This window comes from Loxodonta africana, chromosome 4 (assembly GCF_030014295.1).
Source record: "Loxodonta africana isolate mLoxAfr1 chromosome 4, mLoxAfr1.hap2, whole genome shotgun sequence".
NCBI classification, from domain to species: Eukaryota; Metazoa; Chordata; class Mammalia; order Proboscidea; family Elephantidae; genus Loxodonta; species Loxodonta africana.
Window position 1 is genome coordinate 129,373,876 of NC_087345.1, and position 21,742 is coordinate 129,395,617.

Here is a 21,742-nt window from a genome sequence, read left to right on the forward strand (position 1 = left end):
ATGTTGTCCCTATTTTTTCCTCAAGGATTTTTATAGTTTTAGATTTAGGTCTTTGATCCATTTGGAGCTCGTTTCAGTGTATGGAATGAGATATGGGTCTTGTTTCATTGTTTTGCAGGTGGATTTACAGCTATGCCAGCACCATGTGTTAAAAAGACTGTCTTTTTCCCCATTTAACTGACTTTGGGCCTTCGTCAAATTTCAGCTGCTCATAAGTGGATGGATTTATGGTCTATGTGTCTGCTGTTGTACCAGAACCAGGCTGTTTTGACTACTGTGGCTGTATAATATGTTATAAAATTAGGTAGAGTAAGGTCTCCCACTTTGTTCTTCTTTTTCAGTAATGCTTTGCCTATCTGGGGCCTCTTTCCCTTTCATATGAAGTTGGTGATTTGTTTCTCCATCTCATTTAAAAATGTCATTGTAATTTGTATCGGAATTGCATTAAATCTATAGATCGCTTTTGGTAGAATTGACAGTTTTATAATGTTAAGTCTTCCTATCCATGAGCAAGGTGTGTTTTTCCACTTACGTAGGTCTTTTTTGGTTTCTTGCAGAAGTGTTTTGTAGTTTTCTTTGTATAAGTCTTTTACATCTCTGGTAAGATTTATTCCTAAGTATTTTATCTTCTTGGGGGCTACTGTAAATGGCATTGATTTGGTGATTCCCTCGTCGATGTTCTTTTTGTTGGTGTAGAGGATTCCAACTGATTTTTGTATGTTTATCTTGTATCTCAATACTCTACTGAACTCTTGTACTAGTTTCAGTAGTTTTCTTGAGGATTGCTTAGGGTTTTCTGTGTATAAGAGCATGTCATCTGCAAATAGAGATACTTTTACTTCTTCCTTGCCTAGCTCGATGCCCTTTATTTCTTTATCTAGCCTAATTGCTCTGGCTAGGACTTCCAGCACAATGCTGAATAAAAGTGGTGATAAAAGGCATCCTTGTCTGGTTCCCGATCACGAGGGGAATGCTTTCAGGCTCCCTCCATTTAGGATGATGTTGGCTATTGGCTTCTTATAAATGCCCTTTATTATATTGAGGAGTTTTCCCCCATTCCTATTTTGCTGAGAGTTTTATCGTGAATGGGTGTTGAACTTTGTCAAATGCCTTTTCTGCATCAATTGATAAAATCATCTGATTCTTGTCTTTTGTTTTACTTATATGATGGATTACATTAATTGTTTTTCTAATGTTGAACCATCCCTGCATACCTGGTATGAATCCCACTTGGTCATGGTGAATTATTTTTTTGAAATGTTGTTGAATTCTATTGGCTAGAATTTTGTTTAGGATTTTTGCATCTACATCATGAGGGATACAAGTCTATAATTTTCTTTTTTTTGTGGTTTCTTTAGCTGTTTTTGGTATCAGGGATATGGTGGCTTCATAGAAAGAGTTAGGTAGTATTCCATCATTTTCTATGCTCTGAAATACCTTTAGTAGTAGTGGTGTTAACTCTTTCTGAAAGTTTGGTAGAACTCTGTAGTGAAGCCATCCGGTCCAGGGCTTTTTTTGTTGGGATTTTTTTGATTACCTTTTCAATCTCTTCTTTTGTTGTGGGTGTATTTAGTTGTTCTACCTCTGTTTGTGTTAGTTTAGGTAGGTACTGTGTTTTTAGGAATTCATCCATTTCTTCTAGGTTTTCAAATTTGTTAGAGTATAATTTTTCATTGTAATCTGATAAGATTCTTTTAATTTCGGTTCGGTCTCTTGTAATATCACCCATCTCATTTCCTTTTCAGATTATTTGCTTCCTGAGAATCATCCCCCTTATGTCCCTATTCCCTACAGCATACAGGAGGGTGGGCTCTGCAGATGGACCATGGGCACCCAATGTTATTGGTTATAAGGAGTGGGAGGTTCCATTTATCCTTGGAACACTCTCAAGGGTGGCCGGGTGACCGGAGTGGAGCCAGCAGTCCTCAGGCCTCTGATGTGTGTAGGTGAGGATGCTGTTTAATAGGCAAAGCAACGTGAAACATCAAACACCCACCGCTCCGACACATAACTGAGACAGTTGGAGTCTGTCAGCAAGGGCTTGTTCTCCTGAAATAGGCCCATAGAGTTCCATGCAGATGGGAAAAGTACTCAAAGTCCACTGACCATTTATGCCTGGACAAGAGCCACTTCTGTCCTGAGCTCCCCTGGTTGGTGGAGCTGGCAAATTATTTTTTCCTCCAGTTGCAAATTTATTCCTTCTCCAGTTCAGGAGGATGGCTCTAGGTGCTCAACAGGGCCTAGCCCAGGCCCACAGAAATCAAAAACTGAATCCGGCTTGGGGAAGGGGAGGTGCAGTAAAATAAACACAAGTACTTAGCTTTTGCCTAGAGCGCCATTCTTGTCTGGTTCCGGAGGTGTGAGTATGCTGTGTGGCTGGCTGCTTCTCCCTGAGGAAACTGCGGCTAAAAGCTAGTGGTAGCCCACTGCCGCTACTCCTGGGAATGGTGGCTGATGGCTCCCCACAATTCAGGTCTGGTAACTCCTCTCCGCTTCTGAACCATCTCTTCCTCCCATTGCCCCTCATTCATTTTCTAAGCTTGCCTTTGATGTTCAGGGCCCCCAGCTTGTCATAAATACTCATTTCACTTGTTTTTTACAGGCCTTTGTTGTAAGAGGGCTCGCTGGAAGCATCTGTCTATTCTGCCAGCTTGGCTCCGCCTCCCCCATTCTCTTTTTTAATGACATTTTCAAAGGACTATCCCCCTTCCCCATACCACAGGCATGCAGTGGTAGGTTGGAGCAGAAGTTTTGTTCATTTTTTTTTTTTTTTCTTTCTCTGATTACAGGTAATTTGAAGGTCGTGGTACTCTGTCTCCTGGAAATTTGAAAAGCCGTGATTTCTGTGTGGTTTTATTTTCTTTATTTATTGATTTTACAGATTTTGGAGAAAAGGATATTCAGAATTAGGTGACCCTCTTTGTTCTGTGAGACTACAGGTTTAGCTACTATGCTATTTGTTTAAATTCCCTTTCTTTTATATCCTTACTCTAAAATCTGTTTTATGCTCTTAACCAGTAAATTCTCAACAAATAAGCAGTCTAAAATATTAACATGAGATGACTGTGTTCTCAACGTGTCTTATTGGACCCTTTCTGTGTCATAGATTTCATTTAAAAAAAAAAAAAAAGTAGTCCATAATTGCTAAAAACAAATGCAAGTCTAACAATCATAACTCTGGACCAACTAAAAACATATGAGAAGGAGGATCACTTTGTGTTTTACAATATAGGCTTTATAAACAAAAAGTTTTTTTTTTACTTAATACATAGAAGCCCTCCAAGAAAATGGTTAAAGAACCTCAGCAGGCAAGTAGAAAATGTTGGAAGTCCTGGTTAGTATTATACGGAGGTGTTTTGAGGAAATCCTAGTGGCATAGTGGTTAAGAGCCTTGGCTGCTAACCATAAAGGTTGACAGTTCAAATGTACCAGGAGCTCCTTGGGAACCATACGGGGCAGATCTACTCTGTCCTACAGAGTCACTATGAGTCAGAATTGACTTGACAGCAATGGGTTTAGTTTTTTTTGTTTCTTTGGAGTTGTTTTATCATAGTTCCTAGTAGATGATTTATGTCTCTATGTTCAATGCCAATTTATCTGACAGACATGACATGACACCATCCACATTTTATTCTATTTATCTTCAGTAATATTTCTGTCAGTTTTGTATGGCAATTAAATTGGATCTCATTTATACCTAAATTAGATCTAATTTAGATCTGACTTAGATATAAATTTAAAGTGGAGAAATTAAAAATCTCTATTTTATGTTACTTAAAGATTAAAATAACACACACAAAAATAAATTGTATATATTTATAATTACAAGCAAAATTTTAATAAATTGAATACTATAATATATAAAAAGATAGTATATAATGAACAAGTGGAGTTTATTCCAGGAATGAAAGGTTGATTTGACATTGGCAAATAAATTAATGTAATTCGCCCTATCAACAAATTCATAAAACAAAAAAAGCATATGATCTAAATAGATGCAGAACAATAAATTGACAAAAACACCCTTGGATTCCTGATAAAAACTTACCAAAACAGGATTAGAAGGGAACTGCCTCAACCTTGTAAAGGTCATCTACAAAATCCTACAGTTAAGATAAAATGTGAAGACAAAAAAGTGATTGTTTTTGTTCAAAAATAAGACTATGAGTTCTACTTTCACTACTGTATTCAAGCTTGTATTGAATGTTCTAGTCACTGTGATCAGGCAAGAAAAAGAAATAAAAGGAATCCAGTTTTGAAAAGAAATAGGGAAAGCTGTCTTTTCTCATAGGTAATATAATCACCTATGTTGAAAATCAAATGGAAGCTACAGAAATGCTACTAGAGCTAATAAGTGAGTTTAAAAAGGTTGAAACATAGAAGATAAATACAAAAATCAATTGTATATACACTTGCAATCAAAAATTGAAATAAAAAACATATAATCTGTAATAGTATCAAATCAATGCAGTACTTAGCAAAACCTCATAAAAATGTAAAAGGCTGCATATTATTAAAAATTCCATAATATTGCTGAGAAAAATTTGAGAATATTGAGGTAAAAGATATATACATTATTAAAGAGTCAGAAGACTCAGTATTGTTGATATGGCAATTTTTCCAACACAGATCTATAGATTTAATGCAATTCCAGCTAAAATCCCAGAAGGTTTTTTTTTTCTTGTTGTTGTTGTTGCTTGACAACATAATTTTGAAATTCATATAGAATGCAAAATACAACAACAGCCAAAACAACTTAAAAATTAACAAAGCTGGAGGGTGATTACTACTAGAGTTCAAGATTTTTATACAGCTTTTTTTTTTTTTTTTAGAGTATTCAGAACAGTGTGCTCTCCATGCAAAATGAGACAAACAGATCTATAAAACAAAATAGGGAGCACAGAAACAGATCCATACGTATATGGAAAATTGATTCTTGACAAAGGTGCATAGGCATTTAAGTGGAGTGAGGATAATATTTTTAACAAATGGCATAAGAAATATAGATACACAAAAAAAAAAAAAGAACAAAAAAAGTCTTTGATTTACCCCTTACAACAAATATGTCAAATAATTCAAAGTAAATCATGGATCTAAATGCACAATCTAACTATAAATCTTCTAGAAGAAAACAAAGAAGAAAAAATTTGTGGCTTTGATTTAGCCAAAGCTTTCTTAGAAATGATGTGAAAAGCATGATTTATAAATGAACAACTGATAAAGTGGACTTTGTCAAGATTTAAAACTTCTGCTCTTTGAAAGACACTGCTAAGAGAATGAGAAGACAAGCCTCAGACTGGGAGAAAATTTTTCAAAACATCTGCCTGATAAAGGACTTGTACACAGAATACACAAAAATGATCACAACTCAATAAGAAAGTAAAAACAACAAAATTGGCAACTTATTTGAACAGAAAAGTTACCAAGAAAGAGGTAAACATGGCAAATAAGCAAATAACTAGGTATTCAAAAACATAATTCATTAGAGAAATGCAAATTAAATACACAATGAATGACTACTGCACACTTATTAGAATGGCTAAGAGTATAAAGATCATTCCAATGCTGGCCAAGATGTGGAGGAAGTGAGCTCTCAAAAACTGCTAGTGGGAATATAAAATGGAACACTCCCTTGGGAAAACAGTTTGACAGGTTTTTAAAAATGTGAACATTCACCACAGTATGATCCAACCATTCTACTCCTAGAAAATTATTTTTATCCAAGAGAAAAGAAGATCTATGTCCAAACACAGTCTTGTGAGTGAATACACATAGTAACTTTACTAGTAATAACCACAAAATGGAAACAACCCAAATGTCTATCAAACAGGGAATGGATGACTTGTGTTCTACCCATAAAATGGAACACTATTCACCAATAAGAAGAAATCAATTACTGATATGCATAACAACACAAGTAATTATGTTTGGCTAAAAAATCCAAACAAAATATGTACAAACTGTATGGTTCTATATTATATAAATTATATATATATATATATACACAAAGCTTTAGAAAATGAAAATCTATGCTAATAAAATGCCACACAATGGTCATCTGTGTGGGTAGGAGCTGGACGAAAGTATTACTTGGGGTAACTGGGAGAATTTCTGGGGTGATGTACATGTTATCTACATTGATGAATGTGAGGTGTGAGAGTTTCACAAGCGTAGGAGCCCTGGTGGCACAGTGGATAAAGTGCTTAGCTACAAACTGAAAGGTCCTGCTCCATGGGAGAAAGAAGTAGCAGTCTGCTTCCAGGAAGTTTACAGCCTTGGGAAGCCTAGGGGGCAGTTCTAATCTGTCCTATATGGTTGCTGTGAGTTGGAATCAACTTGACCAAAACGGGTTTGGATTTTTTTTTTTTTAGTACATGTTGGAGAGGAAAAGGAACAACGCAAACTCACATAAACTGCTGGTGAGATTATAAATTTTCTCAAGCACCTTGGAATAAAGAAGCCTCACTCTCATTTATGACCTGTCCTCATAAGTGTCATCCCATAATTTTGGCCATATTCTATTGCTCACACAGATCAACCTTAACAGAATATGGATGATTATCATAAAAGGGTGTCCATAGCAGAATCAGGGACCTGTAGGGGCCATCTAGGGGGCTGAATATAGAAGCATAGCCTTGCCCACCAATTATATCTGTTCTTCCCCCAGGCAAAATTCATTCATCCCCTTCTGCAGCCCCAAAATTATCATCCTATTACATCATCAGCTCGAAGTTCAGAAACTCATGAGATCCAGGTGTGGATGAGGCTCATAATGTGTCATTCCTTAAGTTTACACAAATAAATAAACAGCAAGCATTTATTATTTCTGAAGGACAGGAATCCTTAAACAGCTTAGAGGGAGGAATCTGGCTCAGGATCTCTTACTGCTGTCAGGAAGTCTGCTGGGCCGTAGTCATCTGAAGGCTTCACTCTGGCTGAAGAGTCTGCTTCCAAGAAGGCTCACTCACATGGCTCCTGGCAAGAGGCCTCAGTTCCTTGTGGCTTTCCATAGGAGGCTTCCATCCTTATCACACAGTCCCCTACACAGGGTGTCTCACAACTTGGTAACTGCCTTCCCCCAGATCAAGAGATCTAGGAGAAAGTAAAGAGGCAGAATTCACACTTTCTTTTACAACCTAGCCTCAGAAGCAACATGCCATCATTTCTACTGTGTTCTATTGGTCATACAGATCCAACCTGATACCAAGTAAAAGGAAATTACATGAAGGCACAAACATCAGAAGGTGAGGAATATTGGTGGGATCTTGCAGCCTGGTTACTACAGACTGATAAACTAAGTCAAAACTGTTTTTTATACTGAAAAATGCGTAGGTCTGTTTACAACTGGCAAGAAATGACCCAGAAAAAGGAAAGGCAAAGTAGAGAATAGGATTGGTGATTTTATATGCTCATTTGTACATTTTGACAGAGGTTGGCAAGCTACAACCTATAGGTCAAATCTACTCTACCATCTGTTTTTGTAAATCAAGTGTTTTGGAACACAACCACACCATTTATTTACATATTATCTATGACATCTTTAGCTAGGCAATGGCTGAACTGAGAAGTTGAAACAGAGACTAACCCACAAAGCTGAAAATATTAACTATACAGCATTTTCACAAAACATTTTAACCCTTGTGCTAAGGTATAAGGGGAAAATATTCAAAACTATGGAAAAGGAAAAGGAGGTTTAGGTGTTCCAAAGATATCTTGGGGTTAGATAACTGAAAGGAATCATAAAGCTCAGTAGATCACAGCTGGCTGAGGCTTTCAATGAATAATAATAAAAAAAATGGGATACACAAGAGAATTTATGTAAGCAGTAGGGCTCCAAAAGGCATCCAGGAATAAGTTCCCAGGGTCTTTCTTATTTGTACAAAGACATCTTTCAACTTTAGATTGAACTACTGATATCTGTGTGATAAAATATGATTTTAGGAAAGCTCCCGCAGTTTCCGGAAAGCTTTACTCCAACCACGTCATTAAGGTCGACTCTACTTTGAGGGGGCAGCTCTTTCTCAGTCATCTTTTGGGTACCTTCCAACCTGGGGGACTCTACTTATACTACAGTATCAGACAATGTTCCGCTGCTGCTACTCATAAGGTTTTCACCGGCTAATGCTTTTCAGAAGTAGACTGCCGGGTCCTTCTTCCTAGTCTGTCTTAGTCTGGAAGCTTAGCTGGAACCTGTGCTCCACGGGTGACCCTGCTGTACCTGAACACCCATGGCATAGCTTCCAGCATCATGGCAACAGGCAAGCCCCCACAGTACGATAAACTGACAGACACGTGTTTTATTGACTATGCAAAGGCATTCGACTGTGTGGATCATAACAAATTATGGATAACGTTGCAAAGAATGGGAATTCTAGAACACTTAATTGTGCTCATGAGGAACATTTACCTTGATCAAGAGGCAGTTGTTCAGACAGAACAAGGGATACTGATTGTTTTAAAGTCAGGGAAGGCGTGTGTCAGGGTTGTACTCTTTCGCCATAACTAGTCAATCTGTATGGTGAGCAAATAACACAAGAAGGTGGACGATATGAAGAAGAACGGGGCATCAGGATTGGAGGAAGACTCATAAACAAGCTGCGTTATTCAGATGAAACAACCTTGCTTGCTGAAAGTGAAAAGGACTTGAAGTACTTACTAATGAAAATCAAAGACCACAGCCCTCAGTATGGATTGTACCTCAACATAAAGAAAACAAAAATCCTCACAACTGGACCAATGCACAATATCATGATAAATGGAGAAAAGATTGAAGTTGTCAAGGATTTCATTTTACTTGGTCCACAATCAACAGCCTTGGAAGCAGCAGTCAGGAAATCAAAAGACACATTGCACTGGGTAAATCTGCTGCAAAGGACCTCTTTAAAGTGTTCAAAAGCAAAGATGTCACCTGGAAGACTAAGGTGCGCCTGACCCAAGCCGTGGTATTTTCAATCACATCATGTGCATATGAAAGCTGGACAATGGATAAGGAAGACCAAAGAAGAATTGACACCTTTGAATTGTGGTGTTGGCGAAGAATATTGAATACACCATGGACTGCCAAAAGAATGAACAAATCTGTCTGAGAAGTAGTACAACCAGAATGCTCCTTAGAAGTAATGATGGCGAGACTGTGTCTTACATGCTTTGGACATGTTGTCAGGAGGGATCAGTCCCTGGAGAAGTACATCATGCTTGGCAGAGTACAGGGTCAGTGGAAAAGCGGAAGACCCTCAACAAGGTGGATTGACACAGTGGCTGCAACAATGAGCTCAAGCATAACAACAATTATAAGGATGGCGCAGGACTGGGCAGTGTTTTATTCTGTTGTGCATATGGTCACTATGAGTCGGAACCGACCCATGACACCTAACAACAACAACCAGCAGTTTCCAACAGTCTTTCACGCCCATCTAGTCAGGTAGTGAAGAGTGGATGTCTAACCAGTTGTCTCAAGTACAAACTATGCACACTATAAATTGGTTAGTTAGTCAGTCCACTGCCCTTGTATTGACCAGGAATAAGAGAACAATTTTTGGAATCCCTAAAGATAAGCAGAGAGCTGCCCCAGTCCATATAGGTCAAATAACTCCATCCTTCTCAGGCATACTATGTGAGGTTGCAGATGTCATTATGGCGGAGCTAAGAATTAATACACTAGAAAAAATGAATTTCTTGTCAGGGCATATGGGATTTAAATTATCAGCTATCTAATCAGGATTCAAAAGGCACTGATTAAATTTAATAAGCTAAGAAATAAAAGTTACTTTTTTTTAGGGGCATGATGGCAGCAGGTTTTTTGGTTGTTGTTGGTGTTATGAATTGAATTGTGTACCCCAAAAATATGCATTGTAAATTCTAACCTCTATGCCTATGGTTTTAATCCCATTTGAGAATGACTTTGCTATGTTAATGAGACAGGATTAGTGTAAGGTATAGCCTGAGTCAATCCCTTTTGAGATCTAAAACGTTAAACAAGCAAACTAGTAAGCAGAGATGGGGTAAGAAAGATACCAAGACACACAGGGATTTCCAAGGAACCAGGAGGCAGAAGCTGAAGAAACAATGGCCTTTCTCCAGAACTGACAGACAGAGAAAGCCTTCCTCTAGAGCTGGCATCCTGAATTTGGACTTCTAACACCGAAATTATGAAAAAATAAATTTCTCTCTGGTAAAGTCACTCACTTGTGGTATTTCTGTTAGAGCAGTACGAGGTAACTAAGACATTTGGTGTGGTAGGAAATATTCTAAGATGGTCCATAAGATTCCTGCTTCCTGGTATAAATGCCCTCTATAACCCACCCCACCTCGACTGAGCGTGGGACATTGAATATGATGGCATGTTACTCCTAGGATAAGATTACCTTACATTGCAAAGGTGAAAAAATTTTCAGATACAATTAAGTTGATTTGGAGTTAATTAAAAGCCAGGCAAGACTGGGTGGGCCTTATCTAATCAGATGAACATTTTAAAAGAGAGTCTAGAGGTCAAAGATCCAAGAAATCAGAGATACTTTCCTTTTGCCTTTGAAGATGCAAGCAGCCATAATGTGAATTACCTGCAGAGAGCGGTAGCCACTAGTTGCAAGACTTTTAGGAAAATCTTTGTTTTTTGATTGATTGGAGAATAAGATCTCTAAAGCACATGCAAATGACTCTCTTACTGATAGGTAAGCATGAGGCAAGAAAGTTCTGGGCACCCTGGATGACTTGGATTCTCATTCCCCTTGTAAAATATGGAAGCAATCATATTAGGAACACATATTTCCAAGTAATGGCAAAAAACTTCAATTGTTCTTCAGAATTTAGAGTATTAAGGAAAAGAGACAAAATTGGTTTTGCTCTGAAGCTGGATAACACATGTGAGGAAACTGTCATCTACCGTATAGCAATGGAACTTTCAGCTCTAAGCAAATACATATATATATATACACACACACCCAGAAAGAGCTAACAGAAAGCATTGAAAATATTTTTACTCTTAGAAAGGTGAAGACGGGCTTTCCCAATTTAGTTATGTCATATGAAGCATTGAAATGAGGTTGATCTATATTATGTGGTGTTTTAAGTTTTACTTAAATTTGTGCAGAGATAATGTGTAAAAAAAAGATGCATGAACCTATGAAACTACAATGCATTTAACAATAAACACATAGAATAAAATCTAAATATTCATAACATTGTTTATCTTGGTGCTTGAAAAATTCAAGTACAGGCACAGAAATTTAATCAATTTTAAAATATATGGATTCAAATATGTACAAATTGTATAATAAGACAAAATATTGAAAAATTTATAGAACTAAGAAGTAGATAATTAGTAACAATATAAGAGATAAAAGGTAAACCTGAATCCGCATTGCTCCCCAACCCCAAGAAACACTTAATAAGCTATTGCTTACAGATAAAACCATGTTTCTCCCCACAATCTTCATCCAAAATACTGTTGCTAACATACAACATGCAGTTCTGTTGATTTAGAGGCGGAAACAATGGAAATCTGTAATGAAGACAAAAATATTAGCACCTGGGAAAAGGGTATGGAAATGCTCAGGTGCGATGATGATTCAGATTAATGAGAGAACTTTCAGAAGCATTTCGATGAGATATTAACATACGGAATCATTCTTTTTTTTAAACTATGGTTTTCAGTTTTCAGATTACATTGTTGCACAAATCTTAGTTAAAAAAAAAAAAAACTCCTTGTAAAATAAATAGTATTGGGACTAGAGATTTTTGGTTATTGTTCTTCTCTTTACTGTTAATCATTTTGATGCATAATATACTTTTATTTTGTTTAAAAATGCATTACCTGACTTAGTCTAGAGAAACAAATCAGAGCTTATAATTCACCATTGTATTATGTGGAAATTACATGTTTATGAATGAAAATAACATTCAAAGTTTACGAACATACAGAAGATAAACCCAGAATATTTGAAACATTGGGAGCATGTTGAGAATTTTGGCTCCACCAGAATAAAGAAAGGAAGGCATATCCTGCTGTATCTGGACTGCCGGGACTGCTGAGTCAGCGCTCGGGTGTATGTGAGGATGTGAGGATGTGTGCCTGTACGGGCACGTCTATGTGTTTGCACCAAGGAAAAATGGAAACAAAAAGTCAAAAGTTATTTTATGGGCCCAGAACACTAAAGTTCATGTGACCTGAGCATGAACTTGAATTTTCTGGATTGGCCTGCAATTGTATTCTGCTACACTCTTCTCTTTTCTGTAACCTCACGCCCTGGGCATGCGATTACTGCAGTGCTCCTGGGTGTTACCTGCACTGATGTGATCTAAGCATAAACTCAGGAAGAGTAGAAAAGGCAGCACCAGGCTGCCAGAAACTTACACATCCCTGGAGAGAGCAGAGCCATCCTCCCACAGCCACGCACCATGTCTTTCATTGTAATAAAGGAGTCCAATCCAGTAATGACGTCCATCGGAGATCCTAAAGCTCTGTTTGGAAACAGAGACAAACACTGTAATCTAATTTAAATGTCCTCACGGAACAGTGTATTTTTAAGAAAGTTAATGTCAGAGCATCAGAATCAGCCTATCAATCGCACAAACTGAATTCATTATTGACTTCTAATTTAGAAGGTACAGCTCTGTGGCTCATATTACTCATTTAACACACCCATTCATTTATGGAGGAAAAAATACCACAAAATCTCACTAAAGGTCTAAAAACATTGTTATAAAAATATAGAAAACATTGCCTGTTCTGTGCGTTAGAGTTCTCATGAACATCCCTGTACAGGGGATCCGAAATCCCCATCTCAAAGCCTGTAAAATCAACACTATCTCGAGGGATAAATCTCCTGGGTATGACCTACTCAGCCTTTATTCAGCTCAGTCTCTGCATACATCTAGGGCAATTTATACTTTTTCTGTGCTGTTGTTAGCTGCTGTCAAGTTGGTTCCAACAAAACACTGCCCAGTCCTGGGCCACCTTCACAGTCATTGTTAAGCTTGAGTCCATTGTTGCAGCCACCGTGTCAATCCATCTCACTGAGGGTCTTCCTCTTTTTAGCTCACCCTCTACTTTACCAAGCATAATGCCCTTCTCCAGGGACCGGTTCCTCCTGATAACATGTCCAAAGTATGTGAGGCCAAGTCTTGCCAGCCTCGCTTTCAAGGAGCACTGTGGCTGTACTTCTTCCAAGACAGATTTGTTCGTTCTTCTGACACATCATGGTATATTCAGTATTCTTCACCAACATCATAATTCAAAGGCATAGGTCTTCCTTATTCATTGTCCAGTATTCACATGCATATGAGGCGGTTGAAACACTGCAGCATGGGTCAGGCACAGCTTAGTCTTCAAAGTGTCGCTTGTGCTTTTCAATACTTCAAAGAGGTCTTTTGCAGCAGATATGCCCAATGAAATATGTCGTTTGACTTCTTGACTGCTGCTTCCATGGGTGTTGATTGCAGATCCAAGTAAAATGTAATCCTTAACAACTTCAATATTTTCCTTGTTAATTATGATGTAGTTTTTGGCCCAGTTGTGAGGATTTTGGGCAGCTTTATTTTGAGGTATAATCCATACTGAAAGCTGTGGTCTTCAATCTTCATCAGTAAGTTCTTCAAGTCCTTTTCGCTTTCAACTAGAAAAGTTCTGTCATCTGCAAATACTAGGTTGTTAATGAGTTTTACTCCAATCCTAATGCCACATTCTTCTTCATATATTCCAGCTTCTCAGGTTATCTGCTCTGCATACTTTTGATTAAGTATAGTGAAGGGGTACAATCTTAACACACACCTTTCCTGACTTTAAACTATGTGGTATTCCCTTCTTCTGTTCAAAGGGCTGCCTCTTGGTGCATGTACAGATTCCTCATGAGCACAATTCAGTATCCTAGCATTTTATTCTTCATAATTTTATTCACAGTTTGTTATGATCCACACAGTTGAATGTCTTTGCATAGTCAAAAAAACACAGGTAAACATCTTTCTGGTATTCTCTGTTTTCAGCCAAGATCCATCTGATGTCAGCAAATGATATCCCTCAAGCCACACCTTCTTCTGAATTGAGCTTGAATTTCTGGAAGTCCTCTGTTAGTATACTGCCAAAACCGTTTTTGAGTGATCTTCAGCAAAATTTTAGTTGTGTGTGATATTAATGATATTTTTCAACAATTTTTGCATTCTGTTGGCTTCCTTTTCTTATGAATGGGACCTTAGGAATTGGTAAGTTTTATGACCAGACCCTATTTTCCCTACATTGGATTCCAGAAACATGACAGAAGCTACATAATTATAAAAGAACTTATCAATTCAATTAAAAGAACTAAATATTCCAAAGTCATTTAGTTGGTTCTTTGAATAAAATGGTTAAGTAATGATCTATTACTTTGAAGCCATCCAGAAAATTTCTTTCACTTCATCTGGCATATTGATTTTATTCCTAGATGTAATTCTTTGAGAAATGTTATGTAGGTTTTATAGTGATTGCTTCAAAGTACAAAGTTAATAATCATTGTTCAAATACAATCACACATTTACTCTCTGATTAAAGACTTGGTTCAAAATCTTCAGCTTACTTAGATATTATGTTTTCTGGAACAAAGAAAATGTGGAAACAAGAGTACATACAAATTCATCTTTGCTTTCCAGCTGAAGAAGACTGGAATTGTGAGAAGCACAGAAATCCCTACTTTCTGCCCAAGTTTTTTCTTCATTGGAAAAGAAGTAACAATTGCATCGGTACCCAATCCACTTCTCTTGGCAAGAACAGCAGCCAGAGCCTAACATGAAAAATAAAACATGAATGATGACATTGGAGATTTCTAGTATTTGTATTGCTCTTTATTCATTCAAAAACCATTTGCTATTTATTTTTTTCTCTACAACTAGTCTTTGAGCACACACTAGTACATGCACTACAGTGTGCTACGCTCAGGATTATAAATGTGAACAAGTCAGACACGATCATTTTCCTCATGGAGATTATATTCTAGAGGTAGAGTAAGACATATAATTCCCAATCATTTATCAATTATATCATAATACTTTGGTAAGTGTACAAAAGAAATTTATATATTCACTCAGAGACTGTACTTTAAGCTGGCTCTTACTGTATAATTAGATTTTAAAATTGCAGAAATCTGGGCACTACAATCTGAGACATAGCTACTAATGAAAGTACAGGTACATTATAGGACGTATATTCTATAATGGAGATAAGAAAGTATGGGTTATGAGCAGACACAGTAAATATTATAGTTAATCAGGAATTAGGATTAACTATAATATTTACTGTAGTTTATTTATAATTTGTTAGTTAATAACATGTATTCACAGAGGACAGAAATCTGTTATCTCGTGCTAATATCCTTATACCTCCCAGAAAAAAAAAAAAAAAACCCAGTGCTGTCGAGTCGATTCTGACTCATAGCGACCCTATAGGACAATCCTTATACCTATAACATTTAAATGATGTGCTCTCAATGTAATTTTATCATTCCTACACTAGAGAACAGTGGAATGAGACTGTCCTAAAATTAGGGAAGTAAACTTATATTACCATATGTGATAAGCTATCATGCTACTCTGTGTTAAAAAAAAAAAGAAAGAAAAAAAAAAACTGTGTTAAAAAAAAAAAAGAAGGAAAGAAATTGTCTCTCTTAATGTTCTACCAATACTGAGCATTTCCAAACATTGGAGCCTACCTTCTTGGGGTTCTACGGTGGATCCTGGAGAGGATGTTGGCTGAGTACTTTGTGTGGAAAATGCTGTGAGAAATTATTAGAAATTTACATAATCAAGTACAGGTTTAAGTGTATCCCTGAGATAATATCACACACTAGCAAAATTCAATGTTTACGATTAGTTTTATCATAACATTCGTCTTTCTAAGATGCCAAAAAACTTACAATTTTTCAACAAAATTCCCAAAGTAGCCATCAACAAAAGGCACACTACTGCCAAGGTTCCAGAAATCAGGTTCCAGAAATTGTTCTGAAAAGCTGTAGAAAAAGAGAGAAAAGGCAAAGACTTAAAGAGCCAATGCAGTGGCTGTAGTTCTTAAATGCAAAACCAGTGAGAGAAAATCCAGAACTGTCAGGATCCACAGCACAGATATGTGGAGAAACATTTGAGTCTTTAGGTGTTTTATGTGCTAACACTATCATCCAATACCAACTTTTTTTGTGTGTGCGTTAAATTATTCCTCAGTAAGATTATCCACACATTTTCATCTCTACCAACTCTGTAGGTATATTTAACATTAGATTTTTTCTTTGTTCTTAATTGCAAAGAAATGTAGAGATCTAGTGCAAAAAGAGATCAAGGGGCTCCAACTTCTGTTTTATGTGCTTACATTACAGGCATTTACTTTTATTCTCTCAAGAAAAATCACAAGGTAAATAGCCTGGTTCCCACCAGGTAGATGAGAAAATTGAGGGTCCAAGAATAACATCGTTTTCTCAAGGTATCAAAGCTAGCAAGTGTGCAAGTCAGACATAAAATTCAATCCTGTCTAAGCCCAGTGTCTTTCATGTACCGTACTCTACCATTGTCACTGGCAATAACACTATTGGTGGTATGTCTTTCTGCTAATCTCAGTACAGCAATGCTTTGAGGAATATTTTCCTGCTCATAGCTCTGTAGAAGAGCACTTTGAAACTGAGGATGAGAGATTCCAAAACCAGCGTAGAGAGTAATTCTCTGGAGTGCTGAGTTCACTTCCTAGTATATTGAATTATGATATAGAAACAATCCTTTTTTTTTTGCTCTTACCCGAAGTTACTTGGTTATAGCCTTTCTCCTGAAACAATTCAACTTTAGGAGATGATGCATGGACTTTAGCATACTCCCAAAGAGTAATGTCACTGAAAATAATACCATGTTCAAACACTCTGGGTGACATTTGGGAGTCGCAAGGTAAGCGCTAAAAAAATAATATAAACACTTTTAAGCATTGTATCATTTATATCTGGCATTATCTTTTTATTCCTGTGCTAGAATTATATTGATCATAATATAACCAGATGAATTCGTTTCTCATTTAGAATTTAGACGTATCCATATCAGAAGCCATTCTGTTGGAAAAGCTTCCAGGCTATTTTTCAGTTACAGAATAATGAAGCAAGAAAATAAAATAAAAGTAGAAGGTACAGACACAGGGAAAGACTGAAAAATTCACTGTGCATTATAACCCTTTCTCTTAAAGCTCTGCCCTTAAATTAGCCATGTCCATGGGCTGCCTTTTTTGCGTCCCTTTATCAGTTGATTTTCTGACCGGAGGCACACATACCTGCCATGAGAGATGATGTCCCAAGGTGGATGCAGGGAAAACACAAGGAGTGCTTGCTGGGGAAGAGTGGTGTTCGATCCCAGAACTGGGCTGGAAGCAAAGGAATCCGGAGAAATTTAAAAGAAAAAGAGAAAGAAAAAAATGTGTATTTACAGGATGTTCCTGAAGCATCTACTGGTGAGCCACATATGTGTAGTACTGAGCAAGAAGCAGTAAAACTACCAGCTTCTAAAATGTTCCGGATATCACAATACAGGAAATTCTCACTGTATTTTGCAATAGAAACCCTTTGATTAGCAGAAAAGAAGATGAGAGGGAGTTTGTGTTTTGTTTTTACTTTTAGTGTTTCAACATCAAAGTCATCTTCAAAATATATTTGGAAAATATCAAAAAATGGACAAACAAAAGGTAAATTTATGTACTGCAATAAAATTCTACATATAATTTTCCTATTTTAATAATAATAAAAATTAATTTTGCATGAAACACAGTTTAAATCTTTTTAAATATGATAACTCATATGTTTATAAAAATGACGGGATAAGGAAGATACTATACATATCCTACTTTACCAGAGAGAAAATTGAGGCCGAGTAGGGCTAAGTAACTTGTCCAAGAGTACTTAGGTTTGAAACTTAAGCAATCTTGCCCTGGGACACATGAACAATATATTTTAAATCAAACCCATTTCTCTGAGTTTATTATTTTCTGTAGATTTTTATTTCTTTTCTACTAGACAGACTCGTTGGTCTAACCGTGTCTCATTTCTGTATTTCCCATTCCAGCCTCGTTAAATCAGCCAGGGCTGGCAAAGGAAAAAACGGAGAACCAGAGTATCTTCTTGTCTTAGGGTTCTCCAAAGAAACAGAACTGGTGAGACCTATGTATCTAGAATGAGAGAAATTTACTTCAAGAGAAGTGCTCACACAATTATGGGGCTTGAAAGTTCAAAAGTCATAGGTCAAGTGACAGGCTGAAGACTTCTGCTGATCACGGGATTGTAGGGGCTGGCCAGTCCAAAATCTGTAGGTCAGGCACCAGGGGGAGACTACCTCAGGCTTGCGTCCCAAGACCTGTAGGTCAGATGAGAGAAAAGTAGAGAGTTGAGAAAGAAAGAGGGAGAGAGTTCTGCCAAAGTATCTGTTAATAGCCTGAAGGCAGACAATAACCTAAGGAAAACCACTTTCAACTGGTTGATTGATTATATTAGGTTACATTACACAAGGTTGTTACATTATGTTATAGAGCAGCAAGTAGTCTAGTATTTGGCCAAACCACTGGCAATCAAAGCTTAGCCAAGTTAACACATACAGTTAAATATCAAACCTCTCATTACTGTTATATGTATATAAACACACACCCATCGGTGCTCTAAAGCTCCCTCTCCTGATGTGATGGCTAAAGTGTGTGTCAAGTTGGCTGGGCCACGATTCTCAGTGCTGTGGCTGTCATGATGTAATTCGACAGCTATGTAATGATGTAATTACCTCCATGATGAGATCTGCTATGAGCAGCCAATGAGTTGAAAGGGAATTTCCTTGGAAGCATGGCCTGCATTCATTATATGTGGACTTTCTGGCAAAGCTCACTGACTTTTCCTCACCCTGGATCCTGCTGCTGCCTCCTGTTCTGTTCATCTGGCCTCCAGTTCTTGGGACTTGAGCTAGCAGCTTACCCACCAATCTTGGGATTTGTCAGCCTTCACAGCCTGTGAGCCAGAAGCCTGTTTTCTCACCTGCAGATCTCAGCTACATGAGTCAGGAGAAGCCTCCAGGCTAACCCATGGCCTTGGACCTTCTAGTCTCTACAACGATGTGAACCATTTTCTCGATATAAATCTCTCTCTCTCTCTTTGTGTGTGTATATATATATATATATATGTACATATATAAGCTGAAAAAAAACAAACCTGTTGCCATTGAAGCGATTCTGACGCGTAGCGACCCTATAGGACAGAGTAGAACTACCCCATAAAGTTTCCAAGGAGAGCTTGGTGGATTCAAACTGCTGACCTTTTGCTTAGCAGCCATAGCACTTAACCACTACGCCACCATGGTTATATATATATATATATGCTTTACTGGTTTTGCTTCTCTAGAGAACCCAGCCTAAAACACCTGGTTTAAGCTCACACTTCAATACTTCACTCACTTTGCCTTGAAATCTTTCAACACCTTAAACTCCAATGTTCCAGTTCCTTAAGATCCTTTGAACATGACTGTAGCTCTTCTAATAAACCCTATTTTTACTAATATGTTAATTATTGTAATTGTTTATTGTGTTATCTCATCCAGATAATATTCTTTTATTTCAATTAACATTCTTATGTCTTCAAAAGAGGACATTAATGGGAATTTCAAATGTAAGAGAGATAGGTAGAGTGAGCATCTTGAGAGCAGGAACCTTCCTTGATCTGTAATGTAGTTTCTAGACATACAATCTACCGTTCATCTCATATAAAAGCAAACTCCAGAATAAGTTTCGTGGGTTTTTTTATTTTTTTTGTTTTCTAAGCATTACAATTTACCTATAGAGTGCAAAATGTTAACACACTTGGCTGCTCACAGGAAGGTTGGAAGTTCGAGTCTACCCAGATGTACCTTGGAAGAAAGGCCTGGAAATCTACATCCCAAAAATCATCCATTGAAAATCACATGGAGTATGGTTTTACTTTGATACACATGGGGTCACTATGAGTCAGAATCAACTTGGTGGTAACTAACCAAAACAAAAAACCAAACCCATTTCCGTCAAGTTGATTCTGACTCGTAACAACCCAATAGAACAGAGTAGAACTGCCCCATAGGGTTTCCAAGGAGCACCTGGTGGATTTGAACTGCTGACCTTTTGGTTAGCAGTCATAGCCCCTAAGCACTTCGCCACCAAGACTCCAACAATAGCTAGTAAGTTTTTCTTACTATTCCTATAGATGAACCTTTTTGTAAAGATAAGCGTTTCATCAACAACAACAAAACAAGATTTGTGGCTTGATTTCTTAGCTTCCATGAATTCAAAAATTTTTCATCTTTTTAATTTGTGTGCATTGTGTTTATAAAGTTGCTTTTACTCCACCACTGTGATTGCTAAAATCTAGATCCTTATTGAAAAAATGTGAATATGAAATTTCCTTCATCTAGCTTTGATGCAAATCCAAGTTGAGAGACATAGTGTTTATAATGACACTTTGCATAATTTGAAACCTATTGTCCCTTTTTTTTGAACACTTTATTCTGTTTTAGGTGAAAGTTTACTTAGCAAATTAGTTTCCCATTCAACAATTTATACAAAATTTTTTCCATGACATTGGTTGCTATTGCAACAATGTGTCAGCACTCTCCCCATTTCAGCCCTGTCTTCTTCATTTCCAGTCCTCCTGTTTCCCTGCCCCCCTTGACTCTTCATCTTTGTTTTTGGTCTCATATAGTTGATTGTTCTAAGGTACACATTCCTCATTGGTGTTATTGTTTTTTTTTTTATAGGCCAATCCACTATTTGGGTGAAAAGTGACCTCGGGAGTGGCTTCAGTTCCAGGTTAAAAGGGCGTCTTTATCAATTCAGTAAGTTTGATTTTTTTTTATAAATTTGAGTTTTGTTCTACATTTTTTCCCCCATTCTAACCAGGATCTTGCATTGTATGCCTAGTCAGAGCATTCGTTAGTGGTTGCCAGGCACTGTTAGTTCTTTGGGTCTCAAGCTAGAGGAGGCTGTGTTTCATGTGGGCCATTAGTCCAACGGACTAGTTGCTTCCTGGAGTCTTTGGTTTCCTTCAATCTCCTTTGCTCCAAATGGGAAGAGACCAATAGTTGTATCTTAGACGACCACTCGCAAGCTTTTAAGATTCCCAGAGCCTACTCACCAAACTCATAGGTAGAACATTATATTCATGAACTGTGCTATGCCAGTTGACCTAGTTGTCCCCCAAGACGATGGTCTTTAGCCTTCAAGCCCGTTAACTTAGTCCCACCAAATGTTTGGATTTGTGTCTAAGAAGTTTCCATAACTGTGCCTTCTATGTGCTCTATATGTATGAGTATATTCAAATGCCCACAACTATACCTAAATGCACACACTTACTCCCATACACCCTCCCACACCTATGAAGCAACATATCTACCTATGGAACCACTCACAGATTTTTGGTTGTCATTACTGTTGTTACAGAATTGTATATGTTATAGCATCTACCACAGTTGTCCTTTATTCTTAGGTATCCCTCAGTGTCTTCACTTACCTTGGTCACATTGTGCTGACTTCTCCAATATTTTCTGTTGTCTTCACCAGAATTAACACGTGTCTACTATTTTGTAAGTGGTTCTCCCTTCCTCCCCTCCCATCCCTGGTAGCCATCAGAGAATGTTGTTTTCTGTGTGTAAACCTACTCTTGAATTTTTATGAAGTGGTACTATGCGACATTTGTTCTTCTGTGATTGATTTATTTCACTCAGCATAAAGTCCTCCAGATTATCCACGTTATGCTTC

At 37.4% G+C, this 21,742-nt stretch overlaps 1 protein-coding gene across 2 annotated transcripts; it reads right to left on the reverse strand.

Annotated features, from left to right (window-relative positions):
- Positions 1 to 3,146: 3,146 nt before the first annotated feature.
- LOC100668327 (natural killer cells antigen CD94-like) lies at positions 3,147 to 17,604 on the reverse strand. 2 transcript variants are annotated; one of them, XM_023542583.2, is made up of 7 exons: positions 17,264 to 17,604; positions 15,882 to 15,974; positions 15,678 to 15,740; positions 14,602 to 14,753; positions 12,353 to 12,459; positions 11,403 to 11,500; positions 3,147 to 7,092 (listed from the first exon to the last, which is right to left on the reverse strand). In XM_023542583.2, the coding sequence occupies exons 1-7, from the start codon at positions 17,268 to 17,270 to the stop codon at positions 7,055 to 7,057; spliced, it is 558 nt and encodes a 185-aa protein (XP_023398351.2). In that variant the 5' UTR covers positions 17,271 to 17,604; the 3' UTR covers positions 3,147 to 7,054. The 2 variants fall into 2 exon arrangements, with proteins under 2 accessions (XP_023398351.2, XP_023398354.2); XM_023542586.2 differs by lacking the exon at positions 15,678 to 15,740.
- Positions 17,605 to 21,742: the final 4,138 nt, after the last annotated feature.